This window comes from Castor canadensis, chromosome 3 (genome assembly GCF_047511655.1).
Source record: "Castor canadensis chromosome 3, mCasCan1.hap1v2, whole genome shotgun sequence".
NCBI lineage: Eukaryota > Metazoa > Chordata > Mammalia > Rodentia > Castoridae > Castor > Castor canadensis.
The window spans coordinates 47,784,504-47,807,483 of NC_133388.1; the positions used below are offsets into that span (position 1 = coordinate 47,784,504).

General features: G+C 39.8%; 1 protein-coding gene across 2 annotated transcripts in view; it reads left to right on the forward strand.

Annotated features, from left to right (window-relative positions):
- LOC109680293 (armadillo-like helical domain-containing protein 4) overlaps positions 1-3,720 on the forward strand; it is a 145,162-nt gene extending 141,442 nt beyond the window's left edge. For both annotated transcript variants that reach the window (XM_074067905.1, XM_074067904.1), the window contains exons 7-8: positions 2,599-2,733; positions 2,985-3,720. In XM_074067905.1, coding sequence (XP_073924006.1) covers positions 2,599-2,733; positions 2,985-3,053 — 204 coding nt within the window. In that variant the 3' untranslated portion in view covers positions 3,054-3,720. The remainder of the gene's footprint in view (positions 1-2,598; positions 2,734-2,984) is intronic.
- The last annotated feature ends 19,260 nt before the right edge of the window (positions 3,721-22,980 follow it).

A 22,980-nucleotide genomic window follows, 5' to 3' on the forward strand; every position in this document is an offset into this window, starting at 1 on the left:
CCTAAATATCTCAGTGTGTATTTCCTAAGAACAGGAATATTTGGTTGTCAAATCTTGGTACATTTCTTTAACTAGAGTCCATTTGACATAGTTGTAGTACTTCTGTGTGCTCTGGTATCCATAGCACAGTTTTTTTCAGCAGACCTGAATTGTACTTTATGGAAGCATGTTTTTGCCTCTAGTTTAAGATCTAGTCTAGGATTATGTAACATATTTCATTGTCATATTTCTTCAGTGTCCTTTAATCTGGAACATTTCATAATCCTCTTTAGTCTTTCATGATACTATTTTTTTTTTAAAGAATACAGTCCTTTTTATTAAAAAATCCATATCCTTTATTTTAGGTTTGTTGAGTTTTCCTTCATGATTAGATTCAGATTATGCATTCTTGGTTGTAATAAAACATTGGTAGACTTATGTCCACCTTAGAATATAATTTCTGAGGACCTGCATACTTCCAATAATTTTGAACAAAGAAAAGGTACGAGGCATAATTTATATCTTGAAAAACACATGCATGTCATCTTATTATTTCCATTTCTGAAGAAAATCAAGTCATAGGCAATTCTAAAAGAAGAGCTTCTTTTTTCTTAGTCAGTTTTGAAAGAGGAATGGTTAAATTATATTTGAAAATGCTAGATTGCTTTGCGCCCATCTTGTAACTTACTTGTAATTTGAAAGCAAGATAGGTGTCACCAAAAAGGGGGGAGGAGAGGACAAAAAAGAGAGAGACATAACAGAATTTTTGTGAAATCTGAATAGTGACATATTTTGGAATATTTGTTATTGGTGTGGGGTTATGTTACATCACTAGAGGAGGCCTACCCAGGGGTTGGTCATATTGGTCTTCCAGAAGGCCAAATAGTATCCTTTGAATGTGCAGCTCTGAAAAGCCCAATAGATAGGGCTTAAAGTTGATCATTCATTACATTTCAGTACCTGTGTATGTTTCCATGTACTGGGAATGGTTATTTAAAAAAAAAAAATCCCTATTTCTGGTGAAAGCACCAAAGTTTTTCTATTGTCCAGTGTTTTTGCATATGGAAAACTAGTTTTTAGAACCCTTAAGTGGATCTGGAAGAATTTTAGAAAAAGTTTGAGTTTCTACAAAGCATATTAATTTGGTAAAAAATGATTGGGCTTTGTTTCTTGGGAGAAAACACATAGTATGCTGATGAAAAATGTTATCGTTCTCAAATTAATGGAAACATTTCTATATTTTGCCTTAAGACTCTGGGAGACAGAAGCAGTGAAGCTGAGCACAAGAGGGTACTGCAGTCTTGTAAGGTCTCATCTGTTCCTCAGATTCACATCTAGAAATGTTGGGAAAGCACCAAAACCTGCAAATGTCAGCGCTTTCTGGAAGTTTTTGTTCTGTGTTACTTTCTGTTTTTGGCTTATTCTGGAAGATACTAGAAATAGTTTGTGCTATATTTGAAATTTAAGAAATAGTCAAATAAATGAACAAACTCTTGTCCCCTGCCCTCAGTAATGTCTACTTATTTCAGCTCTTAAAAAATGTAATTGTTATTTATTTTATTTGGACAGCCTTCAAGGGAGGCAAGCCCATATCTGTGTTCTCTCACCAAAGGAAACTATGTTAGCAATACCCCTGTAGCTCATAGGTGTTCTACTGGCAAAGTTGCAGGGATCACTCTTAGTACAATGGCCTTGCTTTGAGTTGGGTGGGTCTTGAGTTACTTACTCAGGCTTGGGGACATGTGGGGATCCTCTGTTCTCTTAAGACTGAGGTATCCATAGTGACTCTTGGGGATGCCAGAAACATACAGGCTCTTTTGGAGGTACCTAGGTTGTTGGTAGTGGTCTTTGTGTTCTTTTCTGCCACTGATTTCTTTGGGTGCTGGTGACACTCAGAATTCCCTCTTAACCCCCAACTTTGGTCTTATTCACTAGGCAGATTATCCCACTCATGGAAATTAATCCATCTGTATCATGTTCTCTCATGTGCTGTATGTACTATACTTGTCTTTTCTGTTTTCTGCCTTTGCTCCGCCATCTAACTTCTCTCCTCACCTCTTACTCACAAGCACTTTCATCTTTCCCTTCTTAGTGTAGTGCAGGAGAGAGAGAGAGAGAGAGAGAGAGAGAGAGAGAGAGAGAGAGAGAGAGAGAGAGAGATCCACTGCTGTTAAGGCCCTCCTTTTACCCTCCAACGAACACAGTATTCCAGAGAACACTTCAACCGCCTTGAAGTTTGACTCAGGCTATTTCCAATTTATAGCATTTTAATAGTCTTGGCATTCTCTGAAGCTCACTTCATCCATCTTTAATACAAATTATATTTCTGTCATCAAAAACTGATGCTGACAAATGTGTAAGCAAGTAGCTGGAAGGGCCACAGGACTGGCTGATTTATTTTAGTACTTACTTCTAAGTATGTGAAATGCCCCCTAAATACTCATGCCCTCTCACTGTTGCCTTCTCCCTAAAAAGCAACTTGATTCTAGGTTCTCTTGTGTTTTGTAACAAAGCAGATGGGAAGAATATTCAACGTATCTGAAAATCCGCTGCCATCCAGCAGAAAGGAGGGCCCAGGGTCTGTTGAATATCCTGATGTATGTTTCCTTTTCCATGCAGGCTGGCTACATGTCTGGGATGCTGGTGCCCGTAGGGGTAGGGATAGCTGGAGCCTTGTTCATCTTGGGAGCACTCTACAGCATTAAGGTTATGAATCGCCAAAGGAGAAATGGCTTCAAAAGGCATAAAAGAAAGGTATGGAACCAAGAGCAAAACCTAATCAATTTCATAATATTCTTCACTGATCTAATTTACTTAATAAAGTGCATGTGGTTTAATGGTGCCTGAACAGTATTGACGGGCCCAGTGATCTGGATTAAATGCTGCAGCTCCTGTCTTGGCTTCATTTGTTACTGTGTCTGTTAAAGAGACACAGTAACAAATGCTTCTTAGCTTTGTCCTGCAGCAGCCAAGAGTCTAATGCTTTTCTGTTTTCTTTTCTCTAGCAGAGAGAATTCAACAGCATGCAAGACCGAGTAATGCTTTTAGCCGACAGCTCTGAAGATGAATTTTGAATTGGACTCAGGTTTCATTGGGATCTTCAATGATAATATTATTTTATTTTTATTTTGGGTCGAAAGGAAGAAACAAGAACAATATCCTGCTACTTGGCTGCTGTCAGGCCATCAGTCCTGGCATCTGTTGGATAGTAGATTTTTCTTGTACTGAGCAGAAAAGGCATGCTATAAACTAAATGTAACACATGGTGTTTGGTTATTGTGTAGTGAAATTCTTGCCAACATGGGCTACAATTTATAAACACACAACATTACATGTTGTTCAGTAGGAGTAGCTGGGTTAGGTAGGGTAAATATTTTGTATTTTTCCACTGTCTTTTTCTTGGTGTGGATCACCTGAATTAAGTGTAATGATTGCTGACATCAAGTCATGCTTGACTTTGAAGTAGAAGTCTTAACGAAGAGTAACTTGTCATGGTCACACTCTACCTTCTTAACACCATAGGTTGTGAGCTGTGCATTTGGATCAAAACCACCAACTTGGAATGAAATCTTTTTTGTCCAGCTCCCTCAGCACATTAGGATTTTATGCAGATTTGTATGTATCCTGCATTAAATACTTCAGCTCTTAGTTTTATTATTTTCACTTTCTGTTTTGTTCTTATTGTTGGCAAGGAAAAAAATGCCAGAAATAATACATTAAAGAAACTCATCTTAATGTACACTTGCTTTCTTAATAATGTGATTGAGTCCGACAGGTCTAGCTGCAGAGTCTTTCATGTTTATCTTTAAGAGATATTATTTTGTTGTATACTATTTGACTTTGCCAAGAAGAACTGAGGACGTCAAGAAGAAGGGGATGGATAAGCGCCCCAGAGCATTTATCTGTATATGGTTCTGTGCTTACTTGGCTTTTCCATGATTGTGGTCTTGGCCATGGAAGGAGTGGGCCACTGTTGTTTCTTGGGGGAGGGAGGACATTATTAGAAAAAGAGACATTCTGTGATAGAAGCAGATCAAGTTGCTAGAGCCCTGGTGCACAGTGGAGCTTGTGGGCAATCAGCCTCCAGGGTATCTCACTATGGAGATGGTGGACAGTATTAGAACCTCTTTTCATTTCCCTTGGAATGTAATTACCTGCCCTATACTAAATAGGAGATTCATGTACCCTAACTGATTCTGTGCATTTGGGACTTGTTGAGTTTTGGGGTAGAGAATTGGGTCATTTCCATAGAAGGCTAAAGGTTACAAGTAATACTGTTACTATGGAGAACTCATTCATACTCATTAGAGTCTGTTCTGCTATGACCAAAGGAAGTTGCATTATTCCTCATAGCTATAGGTAAGGTAGGACATGTTTCTATTTTTCCATTTGATGAAAGATGGAACTGAAGCAGAAAGGAGAAACAATTATTCAAAGTTATACCAGTGGGGAATCAGCATGAGAAATGACCTTGGACTCAAAACCATGCACCCTGTTTTCAGTTCACTGCCTCTCCCACATACTTTGACATTTCAGGGTCCTTTCTTTCAAACCAACATTCTAAGGAAGTAGCTGCTTGGTCAAAGAACATTTAATATTAATTTCTGTCTTTGTTATATAAATGATGAGTGTTTTTCTAACATAAGTTCTCTCTTACACAAATTCCACCTGTATAAGTTTAAGTTCCATCTGTAGGGAACTAATAGAGAAAGCCTTCTAGAATCCATTCTTGAATTTTGGCTGGCTCCCAGGACTGTTTTTATTGAGTAATTTTACCTTTTCTTGCAGAGAGAGGTAAGCAAATATGTGAAATTGATAAAGAGAAATGAAGAGCTCTGCAAAGGCAAATAATAGAAATTGGCAAATAAGCTCAAAGTCAGACTTTAAAAATAGAATTCAGGACCATAACACTCATCAGTGATGTGTAATTTCACCAGTAGAGCTGTCCTGATGTTGCATAAGGGATGTTTTCATTTCCTAAGAGCAGCCTCTTGCTGTAAGTGTAACTAAGGTTAGGAGTGAGCTTGAGGTGGCATTGCTGTGTGTATTTTGACAAGCTGTTTATAGAGAATATACGATGGGTTCATTTAATTCAACTACACTTGGGTGATACTGCCTGGGGCTACTCAATCTGTAGCCTTAATTAGATCAGGGCTATTAGGTTGATCTTTAAAGTATAGTATAAAGTCATAGATAACAGACACAGACTTTTATTTTTCCTGAGGGCTATGAGGATGATGTGTGAATTTAGGCTTAAGCCCAAATATCTGTGCAGCCATTTTTGGCACACATGGAAAAGAGCTTAATTACTTAGATCCTAGTAGATTTTTGTGCAAACCCATTTAAACATCTGGATAAAGAAAATGTGGTATATACGTACAAGAGGCTATTATTCAGCCTTAAAATGGAAACAATCCTGTCATTGTGAGAGCATGGATGAACTTAGAAGACAGAATGCTAAGTATAAAAGCTAGTCACAGAAGGACAAGTCATGCCTGATTCCAATGAGATGAGACATTTGAAGTAGTAAAACTCTTAAAAAAGAGTAAGAGAGTAGTCAAACTCTTAGAAGCAGAGATAAATTGGTAGTTATTAGGAACTGGGGGAAAGGGAAGTAGGGGTATCAGTCAATTGGTATAAAATTTTAATTATGCTAGAAGAATAGAGTCCTGTTACACAACATAGCATCTGTAGGTAACAATATTGTACTGAGCACTTAAAATTTGTTAGGAAGGTAGATCTCACATTAAGTGCTCTTACCACAAGGAAAAGTGACAAGGGAGTACAGGACCCTGGTCCCACTGTTCAATAAATCACACCTGCTGTAGTGGAAAAAAGGATAATGAGAGGAAAGAGAAAAGGTGGAAGCTTCTAGAAAAGAGAATAGAAGGCTGGAATGGAGAGAAAAAGTCTCCTCCCCTGCCTAGGATGTCTTTTCCTATAATCAGAAGACAGCAATTTTCTTTTAAACCTCTTCAATTTTTTTCTGTTCTGTAAGCTGCTTCTTTGAGTAGCGTTGGCTTAATTTATGTGCAATATTTGGAGGTAATTAGTATCCCAGGGTAACAGATTCTCTCAGCAATGCCTCAGCCTTGGCTGCAGTTCATAAACTGTCTCCAATGTAGTGTTCCAGAAACACTTTCTTTCAAGTACCTGTATCTCTTAAATGCTGTGAGGAAAAATTTAAAACAGAGTTTCAGAGCATATTTAAAATGGTCGTAACACAGCCTATCAACGTTGGTTCTTTATTTCATTATTTATTTATTTTTTTGTGGTGCTGAGGCTCAAACTCAGGGCTTTGTGCATGCTAGGCAAGTACTCTACATTCCCAGTTACACCCCTAACCCTCATTTAATTATTTTTCTAAAGACTGAGACTTAAAAAAATCCAAAATGTTATGGTGATGAAAATAATAGGGAGAATATAAAGCATTCTGAATGCCCAGTGCTTTCCTCTCTCTGTGCCTCCAGAGATCTTGTGCAAGTCCAAATGAAGCACTTTATTTGGAATCACATCCATAACTTGGTGGGGGGGGGCGGGGAGAAGAAGAATCAAATCATCCCAAGGCATTGTGATTTCTGTAGACATGAATAATTGATGTTCATAAAACTTGCCAAAACCCAGCTTTTGGAAACAAGATGTATTATTTGGCATGAACTTACAGCTGTGTGGCCTTTTTGGCAAGATAGGCTTTGTTATGACCACAGAGAAATCTGAAGAGACTGGATTACAATTGAAGAAAGAAATTTCTTCTTTTTAGGTTATGTGAAGGCATAGTAATAAAGAAAGAAATATGAGTAGAAGAAGATGGAATAAAAATCATAATATAAGGCAGATGTAAAAATGGCATAAAACATTACAGTGTGCTAGAGGAAGCCTTAGTCCTGAATGGGCTGATGCTTAGGAAAAGATAAACATGGAGAAGAATACAAATGAAGAAGATCATTAGCAGGGAAGAGACCATACAGCTACACAAATCTTTTTTACTTCCATCTTCTCCATCAAAGAAAATTAGGCTACACTCAGTGGAATCAGTATGATGGGAAGAAACTGAAGTCCAAGATGAATAAGATGAAAGGCGTTTGGTTAATTTAAGTGATCTTAAGCTCAGTTAACTATCTTTCTTAATTACATAGACTTCAAAGGACTGAACATAAACTTCTAGGAATAGGAAATAATTTGAAAACAAAATAATAGTATTGACTTAAAAAAGTCCCATATTTGCACCTTTAGCACCCCCATAAAATACTCACCTCCTTTTTGAGGTAGCTATTAGACTGATGAACTGGAGATGGACTGAGGAAAGACATGTAATTAAGTTGTGCTAATAACTGTAAACCTTGGGGTCAACATGGCTGGAAACATAATGCTGTCACTTCATTTCTACATTCAGAGAAAAAAATCGGCATTTGTTTTATAAGTCATTGTTAAATAAATGGATTAGAATTATCCTATTTGGAGTAATAGGTATATCTAACTCCTTATGAATTAACCCAAATTTCTATTATGTGCATATAGGATAAAGAGAAGCAGGAAGGAAGGAAGGAAAGCAAGCAAGCAAAAAAGAAAGAAAGAAAGAGAAAAAGAGGGAAGGAGGGAGTAAGGAAAGGAAGAAATTTTCCCTAAGAAGTAGCAGCAAAAGTAGAAAGAAACAACCTATTTGCTCCCTTATTCTAGTTTACTGAAAAGCACAGAAAAATATTAGGGCAAACAAGCAAATCTTCCTCTCAGTAAAGCAAAACCCCTACTTTTTCTCCTCAAAAAGCAGTAGGGACAATAATACAATAACCACTAATATAATAAAGAATAACATGGAGCTTTTGTAACATAGAGTATAAATTCCTACCCTGAGATTATAATCTCCAGATCTGAAGCTCAAGACTAATATTGCTGAGTGCTGTAACCTTCTGTGGAATGAGGATAAAGAACTGAGAGAGTAGAAAAGGAAGAATTAATCTGTAGAGGAAACCCTCCTCATCTTGTATTACCAAGTGCACAGGTATAGGGATACAGTGTGAGCAAAAGGCAGGCAAAATGGTTCCTACTTGGATTATTTTATTACCTTTAAGGTAGAGAGGCCATCTGCTCTGATCTCAAAAGGAATAAACCTACTATCAGCTCAGGAAACTGAGATTTTTGTTAACTAGTGTTTGTGCATTTTGGTATTTTCTTCCTAAGCAGCAGTAAAATAGGGGAAGGGATCAATAGCATTTGAAGTGTTTCTTCAATTTTATGTCTGGTGGCATGACCCCAGAAATTTTCTAGTTTCAGACTTTTCTATGACCGGACAGACTAAAATATACCCCTAGGAAAGTACAAGTACAGTCTTACGAGAAGGAATTTTCATTAAAAAAAACTCCACTGATCATTTCCTTTATTTCTTTCTTTATGTAAGAGATAAAAGAAAGGAGAAATCCAAATGGTTTTGTAATTGAACCAGTCAAATCTCAGTGTGTAGCTTGGTGGCAGAGGCACTGGGTTCTATCCCCCAAGGATAGAACAAAATCCCAAAGGTCTGTGTCAAGGGGACCTTGAGATTAGAGATTCTATGGTGAGCCAAGAGCACTTGATAATGTTGCATTTTTCTGAATCAGTATTCATTGAATGCCCTTTATGGGTTGGGCATTGTGTTAAATGTTGGACCAGAAGAGTAACAAGACAGTCCATGACCAGAAAGAACTTATGAACTAGTAGGTGAGAGTGAATGGGCAATTACATCCTAGGGTCACTATGGGATCTTGAAAAGGAGTATCCAGCCCTTCTAAGATGTTTCTGCAGAGCAGGTAACATCAAACTTGAGGCCAGAGGATGAGTAGGGGTAAGTCAGGAAAAGGGGACAGTGGGATTTGTGTTTTAGCCAAGGAGACCAGGCAGTATGAGAGATCATGGTTAGCAGTAAGTATGGCTTGGGTGGTAGGGGAAACATGTGGTATGAATATGAGGCTGATCCTATAGGGTCTTCTAGATCACACCAAGGAATTGAAGCTCTATTTTGAGGGAAATTAGAAATCATGAAAGAGTATTATGTTGAAAAGTGATACAATCAGGCCATGGAAGACTGCTTTAGGAAAGTTAAAGTGTGGAGTTAGGGACACTAGCCAGGGTCAATGTTGGCAAAGCAATGGAGGTGAGATATGACTGTAGTCCTGACCAAAGTACAGGAGTACAGGTAGGGGGGAAGGTGGATTCTGTAGGTACTTAGGAGGAGGTGGTAAATTGTAGGACATGGGGATTGGTTACATGTGACAAGGAGGGAAAATACAATGGTTAAAGCTGACCAAGGTCATGGGCCTTTCAATGCCCTTCTGCTATCATGGAGTCCCATATCCTACATTTTGGAGGGACTGACCCTGTGTTATCCCAGCATATTCAGATCCAAGAAAAATGGCATTCCAGCCTGTAAAGAATGTAAAGGGAGCTTTAATCCTCTGTAAAGTGTGTGTAAGTATATGCTCATTCTCTGTAACTTTCAACAGTAGATGTCAAAGAAATAACTTCCAATTTTTAAAAAAGGCATACATTAAACACCGGGAAAAACTCTCCAAATACCTACAATGACTTTGGTTGAGCCCTAGGCATGAGTTACTATCTAGGATCTGATTGACAGCCTCAATTTATAAAGACTAATATGAATTTCTTATTGTTTGGCCTGAGAACCAAAGGTCAGCATCTTGTTTTTCTTAAAAACAAATCCAAGAAGCTTCTCTCTCAAGGCTAGTCTCTATGAAGAGGATATGCAGCCAGTGTTTGGTGTGCAACCTGGAGAGTCTCATGAGTCAGAAAGGCCGCATGTCCCAGTGCTGGGTGGTTTCTGTGGCCTTCTGACAGTTGTCATGGACAGTTATCCTCAGCATATGAAAAATAAAGCAAACTTTTCATGGTTGCCATATCGACGAAAGGCTGAATTCTGGGTTACCTCAGTGGCAATAATGCAGAACTGAGGAAATGCAGAAAAGTATAAGAAGCAATCAGTGTCACTTGGGTCCCACTCCCAGAGACAACCATTGTCAACAGTATGGTCTATTACTTTTCTAATTTTTTCTGTGTCTTTACAATGTGTTGTATACACATACTTTTAATTTTACACAACATTGGAATTATAATTTACATGCTATTTTGTTGCCTCCCTGTAGCTTCAATTTCCCATGATTGTTTTAAAAGAAATAAATAAAAGGAAAAGAGCTTGTGAAAATTCTGTAGTTCTATTTGAGTGAACAAGCTATAGCTTCATCATTAACAAGATTTATTTGGCATTTGATGGTCCATGACTATCCACTTCCCTAAAGATGCTTCCATATGATATAGATGAGAACACAGTTGAAAGAAGTCTCCGTAAACAAAACACCACTGGCAAATGTCCTATTTTTGTGCCCTGAGGGATTAAAGAGTATGTTTCTCTCTTTACTTTGTCCTCAGAGCAAAGATTGTAAGCTTTTATAATTAGACTTAAGACTGAATAACCATAAGGATAGGTAATTTGTAATATTGTGAGAAATATTGAAAAAAAGAATACTGACTGGAGTGACCTGAATTGATTAAAGACTTGTTCAGTTTGTTCACCTCTCTTGAATATAATTGGTATTTTTGTGTCATTTATTATTTCAGGGCACTCATATTTTCTACATCTGACTTCACTTGGTTAAAGTTAAGCAAGCAAATATTCACTGTTAGGTCCATTGCTTTCTTCACTCTGAGCCTGTATGAAGAGGAGTCACGGCCCCTCTGTGTTTTCTTCATCTTTCTCCATCCCTTTTAGCTCTGAAGGCTCTGCGGATGACAATGGGCACAAGCTGACTGCATAGAATTTATATCTTACTAAATAATGTTTTATTATTTTAATTCCATGTATTTTCAGAAACCTCACATCTTTAATAACAGTTAATGAAACTCTGTGGTCTTTTTGACCAAGATCTCTGTAAGTATCTCCAGTAGCCCACACACCTCCAAATTTCTTGCATATGTAGGAGATGAAATTCGATAAAACACATAACAAAGCCCAGTGAACTTTATTCTAAAAATATTGTCTTTGGGTGTGAAAGTAAATTCTTGTTCATGAAGTGTCATTAGACTAAAATAGGATGGAGCAAGCTTTTGGCAAACTGCTCGATTGAATCTCCTCTGGAAAACCAGTCTCTTTATAAACATTTTTGTTTATGTCTAAGGTCGGAGGTCAATCAAAGTCGCCTGGGAGCCAGTATCCAGTGGCCCCCACTTGTAATCCTAGCTACTTGGGAGGTTGAGATTGGGAGGATTGCAGTTAAGGACAGCTTGGGAAAAAGGTTTGCAAGACCCCATCTCAACCAGTAGCTGGATGCAGTGGTGCATGCCTGTCATCCCAGCTACAAAGCGAAGCATAAAATAGGAGGATTGCAGTCCTGGCCAACCTGGGCAAAAATGAGACCTAGTCTCCAAAATAACCAGAACAAAAAAGAATGGAAGCATGGCTCCAAGCATGAAGCTGTGAGTTCAATCCCGGTATTGCCAAAAGAAAAAGCAAATAAAACAGTTAGGGTCTTATTTATTGTGTGTTATAAATGATGAAAGCCTTTATATTAAGTATTGGGAATTGTTAAGTAATTTAGTTTTAAGCTATTAAATGTGAATTAAAATATCTTAATGAAATTCAAATTTATTTTTATTTTGCAATAATGAAATCATGAATGCTCACCAAGCTCTTACTGTGAGCCATGTGCTATGCTCAGAAATTAATATGTATAAGCTCACTTAATTAAATACCCAAACCCAGTGAGACAGGTGCTCCAGGTCTCCAGTGACACTATGGATGGCAGAAATCCCACTTGTAAATGCAGCTATCCTCACAAGGGAAACATAAAGCAAGACCCGTACGAGGTGGTTTCCGTTGCTATAGGAGCTATGATGTTGATTCAGTTCTTAAGGTATTCGACACTGGCTTTTGAGTAGATTATCTGTCTCCCAAGCGCTCCAAGGAGAGGAGTCACGGAGAATACTGCAAACTGAGTCATATCCTGAAGTTATTGAGCAGTGGTGGTATAGTGACGAGGAAAGCTGCCTTCCTGAGATTATTGAATGGATATCTGTGGCCACAGAAACACTGCTTCAATAGGTAATGTGCGACAGACAATTCAGTTATGCAGAATTAAGTTTGTAGTTAGATTTTGTCATTTGTCAGAATAGTAGTTTGCAATCACATAGTGATTAAATAAGTTTTTAGTTTATCAACACTTTTGTTTGGTTCTTAAATAAAAATGAAAAATTTGGTGATGTGATAGTTATGTTACAAGACAGCCTATACTATTATAATGGCCACATTTTAAAAGTTGAGAATGTCCTATGCTAACCCACCATTGATTTTGTAGGTCCTCAGGCTTCCATATACAGCTCATGGCACTCAGCATTGCTTAATGTGATTTTTCTATCCCAGAGGAGAATTACCATCCAGACTGTATTTATAGAATGCAGTACTCACTAAAGTAAGTAGAATAAAATAAAATAAAATAAAATATGTGTGACACAAAGGCTGTTCCTTGGCTTAAGGCCTAGTAGAAGGATTTCTACTTTGGATTTGTTCTTCATTCTTCATTTGCCTTACCCAAGACAAAGCACATTCTACTCAGAGACATTTCTGCAGAAAGCAGTAGAAAAACTGGAAAAACAACAATGGAAAGGAAAAAACTATGAAAAAACAAGTTGCATTGGAAATTGGTTTTGTTTGGTGCTTCTCAAATTGTGTGTGTGTGTGTGAGAGAGAGAGAAAGAGAGAAAGTAGGAGAGAGAGAGAGAGAGAGAGAGAGAGAGCTGCCATCTTGAAGGAGATCTTGGGACAGATTGAACTTAAAGGAAGGCACAAACAAGTTCAAGAGAAGGATTGCATGTCTTGTACATCCCTCCAAATCTTCTTGCTTGTGCCAATACTGTGGTCACCAACTCTGCAAATTTCCATCAGCTTGGCACTGGTGCAGCCTGGAAGACACTAGCCTTGTGCTGTGTCTCTGATGCTGGTGTGTCCTGACACCACATGCAGGAGACCAACTAACCCATGGCACACACAGCTAAGAATTATGAGAGAGTCGACATCTGCAAGGCCACCCTTGGCCACTGGGGATGAGGGCTGGTGGATAACTGCTTTTTCTCTTTCTTTTGCAAGGCAGGCAACTTTGTGTTGAAATGTATAAGGCTCCTCAGAAATCCTGTGGAAACCAGTCACTTGTAACAGTAGCCAGCTTGATAACATACTCTTGACAATCTTTTCCCTGCTGCGCTGTTCATGTTACCATGCTGCACACCTGCTTCTTGGCATCAACTGCTGTGTTTAAACCTTTGTTTGGGGTTCTGTTTTTGGGAGAATGTAAACAGATGGAGAGAGAGAGGGAGAGAGAGAGAGAGAGAGAGAGAGAGAGAGAGAGAGAGAGAGCAAGTTGAGAAGTTGAGGGTACAAATCAAGGGAAGAAACTGTGATGTGCTATTAAATTGCAAGAATATTTTGGGACATCAGAGCCCAATTTAGTACTATGATATTTCTAATAATGAAGATGACACATTTAGGCCACATGCTTCCTTGTTAGAAACTCTTTAACTAGAGGATATAGCAATTTTAGAGCTGGAAGAATCCTTGGATCTCATTTTTAGCCTTTTATTTTAAAGAAAAGGAAGTTTGGGCTGTGAATATATTCTAGTACAGCTGATAAAAAGGGTTTACAGTGTACCAAATCATCCAGTACTCATCAAAATAGTGATAACTATTCTCCACAGTGTAAAATTACATACTTAGGAGTCTTATAGACAGAGGAACAGGCAAAATAGGTTAAGATAATGTTAGGTGAAGTGTTAAGTTCACTTGTGTCCAAAAAATACCATAGGTGGGGATATTTTAAATTTTTAAAAATTTAAAAATTTTGTGGTTTGGGGGGTCAAAGCCAGGGCTTCACAAGTGCTAGGCAAGTGCTCTACAACTGAGCTACAACTCCAGCCCAGAAATGGGGATGTTTTAGACAGACAAATGAACTTTACAGCAGATAGATTTCTCCTGGGACTGGTTAGGTTTTGCCCAAGAGAGCAAGAAACTAGCACAGTTTGCACACCAAGCATCAGCAGAGGTAGCCATGTGAGCTGGACATTCTAGTGTGCATTTCATAGATCAAGAAGTTGAGGCTCAGAGAGGTTAATTTTGAAGATGAATTGTAACCTGAGTAGTTTGCTTGTATTCTTTCCACCCACCTCCCCATATTTCCTCAGCCAAAGAGAAGATCAAGTTCCTCCATTCCCAGCAGTTGCAGAGTTTATGGCAGCCTTGCTAGTACTGTGAACATCCACTAGAAGCAGGAAGAAATCAAAGATCATTGCTCTAGTCCCTCCATTCCCAACCTCCTATAAAAGGAATAACTTAATTTTACCTCCAACATTAATTTAGCATGCCCCATTTCTACCTTTTCCCAGCTAAAAATTTATGCCAGAATGCGAGTTATAATTTGAAAACAACTTCATTGAAAAGGGGAGACAGTTCCTACCAAGAGTAAAAATCCAAGTTTTTAGCAGCAAGGTAAAAACTCATTGAGTCTGGGTCAATGAAAATATTATTTGGCAATTAATGGCAACTTTTGTTTAAGACAGGGTCTCCATATGTAGTCCATGCTGGCCTCAAGCTTGCTATGTAGCCCAGGCTGGTTTCAAACTCATGATCCTTCTGCTTTAGTAGGAATTGTCTCCTGCCAAGTGTTGAGATTATAGGTGTATTCCTCCAATCAATGACAATTTTAAAAAATGACATTCTTAGTGCTTTTGATGAGTGATTCATTCATTTGTTCAGTAGAGTTATTTTTTAAGTATGTGGAACTGTGCTGTTCAGTACAGTAGGAAGTAGCCATACATAACTATTTAAATTTAAGTGAAGTAAAATTAAATGAAAATTTAAGCTTTAGTTTCTTAGTCATACTAGCCTCATTTCATGTGCCCAAATGGGCACCACATATGGACAGTAGCTATCACACTGGGCAAAGAGGATACAGAACATTTCCTTCATCGCAGAGAGTTCTATTGGACAGTTCTGGCCATACTGGGTTCACTGTTAAGTTCGGAAGATTCAGCAAGTAAATAGATAAGACCCAAACTTCATGAGCTTACATTGTGAGGGGGAATGACCAAAATATAAATAAATAAAATAATATATGATAATTAGAATAGAAAGGAAAATGTATGCAGGGGTAAAGAACATGAGGAGGCATCTACTGTATACACTGAGGTCATCTGAAGCATATAAAGATGCCATTGGGAAAAGCATTTAAAGCAGAAGAAACAGCAGGTGCAAAAGTCTTTCATGTTTCACAGAAGGGGAGCAAATAGACGCTGAGAGCTTTGGGCACCTGGGCAGAGAAAGTGGGCCATTAAAGGATACCATAGGAGAAAGTTTGTGACAGAAAACTTTATGATATTGAGAAAAATGCTTCATGAACTTGGTGTGTATTAAAATCACTCTAGGAGGGCTGGCAGAGTGGCTTAAGTGGTAGAGTGCCTGCCTAGCAAGCATGAGGCCCTGAGTTCAAACCCCAGTACTGCAAAAAAAAAAAAAATCACTTGAGGGTTGCTTAAAACAGATTGCTGAGCCCAACCCCCAGATTTCTGAGTCAGTAGGTCTGGGTGAGGCCTGAGAATCTGCTTTTCTAATACACTTTCAGGTGATGTTGGTGCTGCTGGTTCAGGGACCACACTAGAAGAACCACAATTTAGTACATGAGAAAATGAACACTCAGAGAGATGACATCCCTAGCTGAGCTAGTTAGTTGAAGAGACAGAAAGGCAGAGTTGGGAAGAGAGGAGATAGCAAGACTGAAAAGTTTGAGCTAGATCTCTAGCATATATTGTACTAGTTACTTTTGTGTCGTTGTGACAAAACACCTGACATAAACAACTTAGGGAAGGTAGGACTTATTTTGGCTCATCGTTCCCGTCAATGGCTGCTTGGCCCCATGTGCTTGAGTGGAACTTCATTGTGGAAGGAGCATGTGGGAGGGGGTTTTTCACCTCATGGTGCACAGGAAGCAAAGACAGGAAGGGACCTGGAAAAGATACGTCCTTCAAAGGCACACCCCAGCGGCCCACTTCCTCCAGAGAGGACTCTCCCAAAGTTTCATCACCTTCCAAAATAGTGCCACCAGCTGGGACCAAGTGTTCACACGAGCCTGTGGGGGTGTTTTGCTTTCAAGCCATAACATCTGTCTTGTTTGCCTTCACTGGGGACAAATGGGTGCTTCAGGCTGAAAGACTTTTGATGTAGTTCTAATGGCAGACAAGTGGGATCTCACCTTTGCATGATTTATAAGGATATTTGTTTTAATATGGCTCATTTCAAAGGTGCTTCTTTTCCTCCAGATTTATTAATCAAAGCTACACTGGATACTGAAGTAAGTCTATGCTTAACTCAGCTAACTTTAGACCTCTCAATTTTTGTTAACCTTAGAATAGAGAAAATGCCTCCTGTGCTGCTACTGTATACTTAAAGCAACATGCTTAGCAGTCAATTTCAAAGCATTCTATTACTTTTAAACACGAATGGCCCCTTCTCTTCCCAACCCCTTTCTCAATGAGGCGGAAAGGCCACTAACTGTTTCATCACAGGCTTGGGGAAAACCCAATAATTTCCATTTGGATGGCTGCCTACAGTTTAGCATCATGGCTTTAGAGTAGACCCACTCACAGAGTCTGGAAAACTTACCTGTCCAGGTCCTGCCCCCAGAAGTTCTGCTTTCATTTCTCTGGGTTAGGTGCCAAACACCAGTATTTTTAAAACACTAAGAGTATCCAGAGCTAGGTAGCCATGGCCTAGAAAATACTGTTGCATCTGCTCTCTCAGTAGGCCGGCAGATGGTACAAAGCTGATTAAAGACAATAGTTCTCAAAGTGGAGCATGCATCAGAACTAGCCAAGGTCTTCTGAGAGCACAGAGACCAGGGTGCTGCTCCCCAAGTTTCTCATTCAGTGGTCTGAGGAAGGACCAGCAATCTGCATTTTTAACAAGTTTCTGGGTACTGCGGTCTGGAGAACCACACTTTGAAAAGCATTGATTAATAGATGCAGAAATGAGAGCTCAGGAAAATGAATCACTGACCTGAGTCCCACAGCTAGTTGGAGGAAAAGATAGGCCCTAGCATGGGTCTTCGGGCTAAGTCCTTGCGTTCGTAGCGCTCCACCAGGCTCCATGGTGTCTGCACCTTTGGATGCTTTGCATTTCACCATCTCTGCTCTCAGTCAACTCATGTACACCTTCCCCCAGACTTCTAGTCTCCACAGTACAGAGGAACAATTTCCAAATGCATTATGGAGGTGATCACCTATCTCCATGTGTGACACGGTGATTACTGATTTAGCAGCCACTCCCAGATTTTTTCTTATGGAGGAGATTTGTGAAAGTAAGTGCACTGAAAATCTGTTCAGTGTTGAGGAACCAAGGCAGCAAAGAAAATAAACGATACCACAGGACAGCGAGGAGCCAGTGTTGCTTTTAAGAGGAGGAGGAAAAGGTAGAAAGCAAGACATTGAAAGTTGGGGTCTGTGGGGGGAGAATCAGCCAGTAACAAATTCATCTGTCCAAAGGTCTTAAGGATACTTAATGTTCAATTGAAGTTGTCTGTTACTTCAATGAAAACCTCTCCTCATCTTTCCTAAAGTCTGCTGAATATACATACCTGTGAGAAAGTGTAAATGAACACAAAACTGTTTTGGGTTTGGGCCACAGTGACCCAGAACTCTGGCTGGGATGTTGGGTGGAGAGCTTGAAGCATTGGGTTGTTTTGGTTGAAGCAGCAATCAGAGCTAGGGAGAAAATGGGAACTTGCTCAGAACTTGCTCCAGGCTTCTGCAGGGTGTGGAATGGGAAGGTCAGCAGAGGGCATGCCGTGTGCAGTGATTTTGCTAGATTCCATCATAAGGCTGATGATGTTTAGCCAACCTCTGGGCAACAAGTGAGAAGAAGGACTTGATCTGGGTTAGAGAAAGGCTCTTTGCTGCCAAGATCTTGGGAGTCTGCACAGGTCATTCTCATAGTGGTCCTGACCATTTCGTGGAAATGGAGGTGACCTTGACCTTGACTATCTAGAGAGAAAGAAAAGCAGCATCTGAGAGAGGATGGAGGGCTTTAAATTAGGAGGGAGGCTCTTTTCTGCCTTCACTGGAGGCCTTATTTGGTAACTGAGTCAAAGTAGATAGTGATCCGTGTGGGTTCAGACTGCCAAGACTCTGATCCCTAACTTTACCGTATTCAGTTGCACTCAAGAAAGAAATTTTGATTATGCCTCAGCCAGGTTTTATTAAGGGGAAAGACACCTATACTTAAATAATTTAACTGAGGAGAGTCTAATAAAGGACGATTTTCAGAAGGGTGGAAAGGTAAATGTAAGTACCCAGGGATGGTGAACTTCCCAGGGACTAACAGCAGGGGGAGCCATTGTCACCTTTTTGTTTGAAGGGACATTGGCAGGAACAGTTACCTAAACCCAGGTGTGGAAGGGAACTACTGGCCCGGAGCTGTGGCAGAAATGGAGGGGGGCAGCCACTGACATCATGGCCCAGGAGGGAAGGAGGAGGGTGATAAACATCCAAACCTTTGTTCTGATGACACATCTCAAGCCAGTGCCTCCCATTGGCCACACTCTCCTGGAAACACAGGGTGAAAAGACCTGCTGGTACAGTCACAGAGGCCAGTGTCCCAGGGACAGAGAGCAGAGAAGTGACAAAACTCAGCATTACTGGCCCACTTCTATGAGCCTTTATGTTTCTATCTGTAAAACAGGAGTGCTGATTGCAATGACATTTGCCTGGTGGGGTTGTTTAGCCATTAAATGAGAAAGTGTGTGTAAGGCTCCAGGCACAACATCTGGTTTATGGTTCATGCTCTCCTGTGGTTAGTATTACTATCACCTTAAAGGTGAGCAGATGAGCTGCAGGAAGGGACTCTTGTTTTGTGGACTATAATCCTGCAGGAGGCCTACAGGCAGAGTGTGGCTTTACCATCAAGGCTGAGAAAGCTGCTTGCACAATAACCCAGCCAGGCGTATGCTAATCACGCATGCTGGCCCCTAGTCACTGCTGCTGAGTAATACATTGAATCATAAGAGGTGGTGGTGGCTTTCTCGCTTCTTCTCCACTCTTGTTTTTAGCCTTGTTGGTATCCAGTATGTGAGCACAGAGGAGGGCTTACTTAGCCTGTCTGATGGTGATGACCAGATTTATTTATAGTTTTGAGTTCTTTGAGGTGAGAAGTTCCACGGGGTGGGAAGAAATAATCACTTTCCTTCCCCAGAGAATGACAAGCATTGCGTTCATGGAGAGTCTGGAACTGACCAAAGCCACAGCTTCAGGCAGTGATGGTTTTGAGCTGCCCAGGGCAGGGAATCCACCTCCACCTGCACCATCCCCTGGGCTGGCCAATCACATTGTCTTGGACTGAGGTGGATTCAGGAACCCAGAGATGACAGGAGAAGGGGGATGTGTCAAATGATCTCTTGGTTCCTTCCAGATCTAGAGGATCTGGAAATTCAAACAACAAAGAAGACTGTAGCTTAACCCTGCATATCACCTACAGGTCTCCTGTTCCACTAGAGGCAGTGTAAGCATGGCAGTTAAGACAGCAGGCATTGGCCTCCAAAGGCCTGGTTTCCAGTGATCTTCCTCTCTGCTCCTCTTTCCTCATGTGCAAAGTGGGGGTAATTTTGTTCTTTCTGCTCCTGAGTTTGGCCAGTTGGCAACTGTGTGGGAACTGGAGTAGGTGGAGTGGGATAGTGGTGACGTGAAGGGGGAGATTAAGTATGGCCACCTATGGAATTGCTTAGCATGGGACCTGATACGGAGTTGGCACTTAACATGATTGCTATTACCTATCTCTCTTTCTCTCTCTCTCTCTATTCTATCATCTACCTAATCTAGATATCAATCATCTATCTATCATCTATATAATCTATCATCTATCAAATCTATCTGTTTAGCTATCATCCATCTATCATCTATCTAATCTATCAATCATCTATCTATCTCTATCTACTCTATCATCAATCTAATCTATCATTTATCTATCTATTTACTATAGATCTGTTTTGGTGTTATTGTAATTTGAATTCAGGGCTTTACACTTGCTAGACATGCTCTCTACCTCTTGAGTCACAACTTCAATCCTATCTATTTTTAAAACAAGGTCTTGGAAACCAGGAGGGCTTGCATGCCACTGCCAGATGGCAGCACCCAGACGGATTGGGAAGATGCGGACCACAAGGTGAGCTAAGCGGTAAGCGGTGCTCCCAAAGACAACCCTAGGCCAGATCAGCATAGTCCCCTGGACAGACCGACCCCCACCCAGGGAAAAAAGAAAAAATAACTGAATAATAAGCAATAACAACAAAAAAGACATGTAGCAAACAAGGCAGGGCACCCTGAGTGCCGAGGAGGGGGAGGGGAAATCCCTCACAACAAGCTGGCTGGAAAAGGCAAGAGCTTCTCCAGGCACATGCCCAGCAACCAGGAGTGGGAAAGCTTGTAAAAGTGGCGGTGGGAGGAAAACACCACAGGAGAGGGGGGAAGACCCACTTCCCATGTGAGCTGTAAATAAACAAGCCAGCCTGAGAAAGTGGGTGCAGTGTCACCTCCTCCAGTGTTCTTGGAAAGGGGAAAGCCTGTAGCAGTGGTGGTTGTGCCCAGGAGAACTCTAAGTAAACAAAGCCTGAGGGGCCAGGTGAGTGTTAAGCTCACCCCTGAGATCTGCATAAATAAAGCCTCCAGCAACAGCAGGCTGACAGGAGTGGGCAGGTGAGCCACAACCTCAGATAGCCATTCTCAGAACTGTCTCCAGACTCTTTTTTTTCTCTCTCCCTACCTTTGATGAGAAAACAACCGAACTACACCTGCATGCTGAAAAACTTACTGAAAGTGTATTGCATTTGAACTTGGGACACTTTGTGGGGTTTTTTTTTTGTTTTTTTTTGTGCAGTTTTGTTCTACTTTATTTGTCCCCTTTGATGAGACAACTACAGAATAACATCTGAGGCACCATCTCCAGGATTGGAGGCTGAGACGGACACCAAAATTATTAAGACTGAAACTTCATTGCATTTGAACTTCAAGGTTATTTTTTTGTTTTTTTTTTCTATTTTTCATTTTGTTTTATTTTATTTTACTTTTATATATATATTTTTTTCTTTCATTTACTTATTTTTTATTTTTATTCTTATCTTTATTCTTTTTATTTTTTATTTTCAATCCTCTCTCTGTCTCTCTAATGCCTTTGCAGCTTACGGTTGATTAGTACACTGTCTCTTCCAGTTTATATCTTTGAAACTTTTGTTTCTTTGTTTTGTTTTTTTTTCTTTCTACTTGATTATTGTTTTTTCCTTTACCTTTAACTTCTTTGCTTTCCATCTCCTCTCACCCTTTCATTCTAAATATCACTAGTGCTATTATTACAAGCCAGAAAATACTTAATTGCACACAGTACAGGGACAGTAACAACACCAAGGGCAATGATGGGAAGACAGAAAAAACAGGGAAACCAGTGTCCCCACAGCAAAAAATTAGTACAGGAACCAGAGGAAATGAAGAAAACAGATACTCAGATCCAGACTCCAACAAAATGAAGATAAACTATGCCAAAGAACCCAATGAAGCCCACAAGAATAATTTAAAAGAAGACATACTACAGGTACTCAATGAGAATTTTATAGAGATGATACTGGATATGGTCAACCAAAATGTACAGGAGACACTCAAGAAATTCCAAGACAACAAAAATAGAGAATTTGAAAAAGCAAAAGAAGAAATAAAGGAAACCATCGAAGCACTGTACAAACACCAAAGTGACACAGAGAACATGATTAATAAAAAGATAAATGAACTCAGGACAAAAATAGGCAACATTAAAGAGGAAACCACCCAGGATATGGACAACCTCAGAAAAAAGAATGAAACAGAACTGCAAAACAAAACAGAAGGCCAATCCAGCAGAATAGAACAAACAGAAGACAGAATGTAAGAACTTGAAGATGAAATGGTAATTAAAGGAAAAACCGAAGAACTATTAATTAAACAACTCAAGACCTGTGAAAAGAAAATGCAAGAACTCACGGACTCCATCAAAAGACCAAACTTGAGAATCATGGGCATCGAAGAAGAAGAAGAGGTGCAAGTGAAGGGAATGCATAATATATTCAACAAAATAATAAAAGAAAATTTCCCATACAGATGCAAGAGGGCTCCAGGACACCAAACAGACCAGATCAAAATAGAACTACCCCATGACATATCATCATTAAACCAACAAGTTCAGAAACTAGGGAAAGAATATTGAAGGCTGTAAGAGAGAAAAAACAAATAACATACCAAGGTAAACCCATCAAAATCACAGTAGACTTCTCAACAGAAACATTAAAAGCAAGAAGAGCGTGGGGTGAGATCTTCCGAGCACTGAATGAAAATAACTTCAACCCCAGGATACTCTACCCAGCAAAACTATCATTCAAAATAGATGGAGCAATAAAAGTCTTCCATGATAAGCAGAAACTAAAACAATATGTGACCACAAAGCCACCACTACAAAAGATTCTGCAAGGGATTCTGCACACAGAAAGTGAAACCCAACTTAACCATGAAAAGACAGGCAGCACTAACCCACAGGAAAAGAAAAAGCAAGAAAGTAGGGAGTAACCTCAACTTAGGTACACACAATCAAACCTTCAAACAACTAATTCAACTAAATGACAGGAATCACCACATACCTATCAGTACTAACACATAATGTTAACAGATTTAATTCACCCATCAAAAGGCACTGCTTGATGAAATGGATTAAAAAGCAAGATCCAACAATTTGTTGCTTACAGGAGACCCATGTCACCCACAGAAATAAGCATAGGCTTAGGATGAAAGGCTGGAAGAAGAGTTACTGAGCCAATGGCCCCTGAAAACAGGCAGGAGTAGCTATACTTATCTCTGACAAAGTAAACTTCAGGCCCACATTGATCAAACGAGATAAAGAAGGACATTCCATAC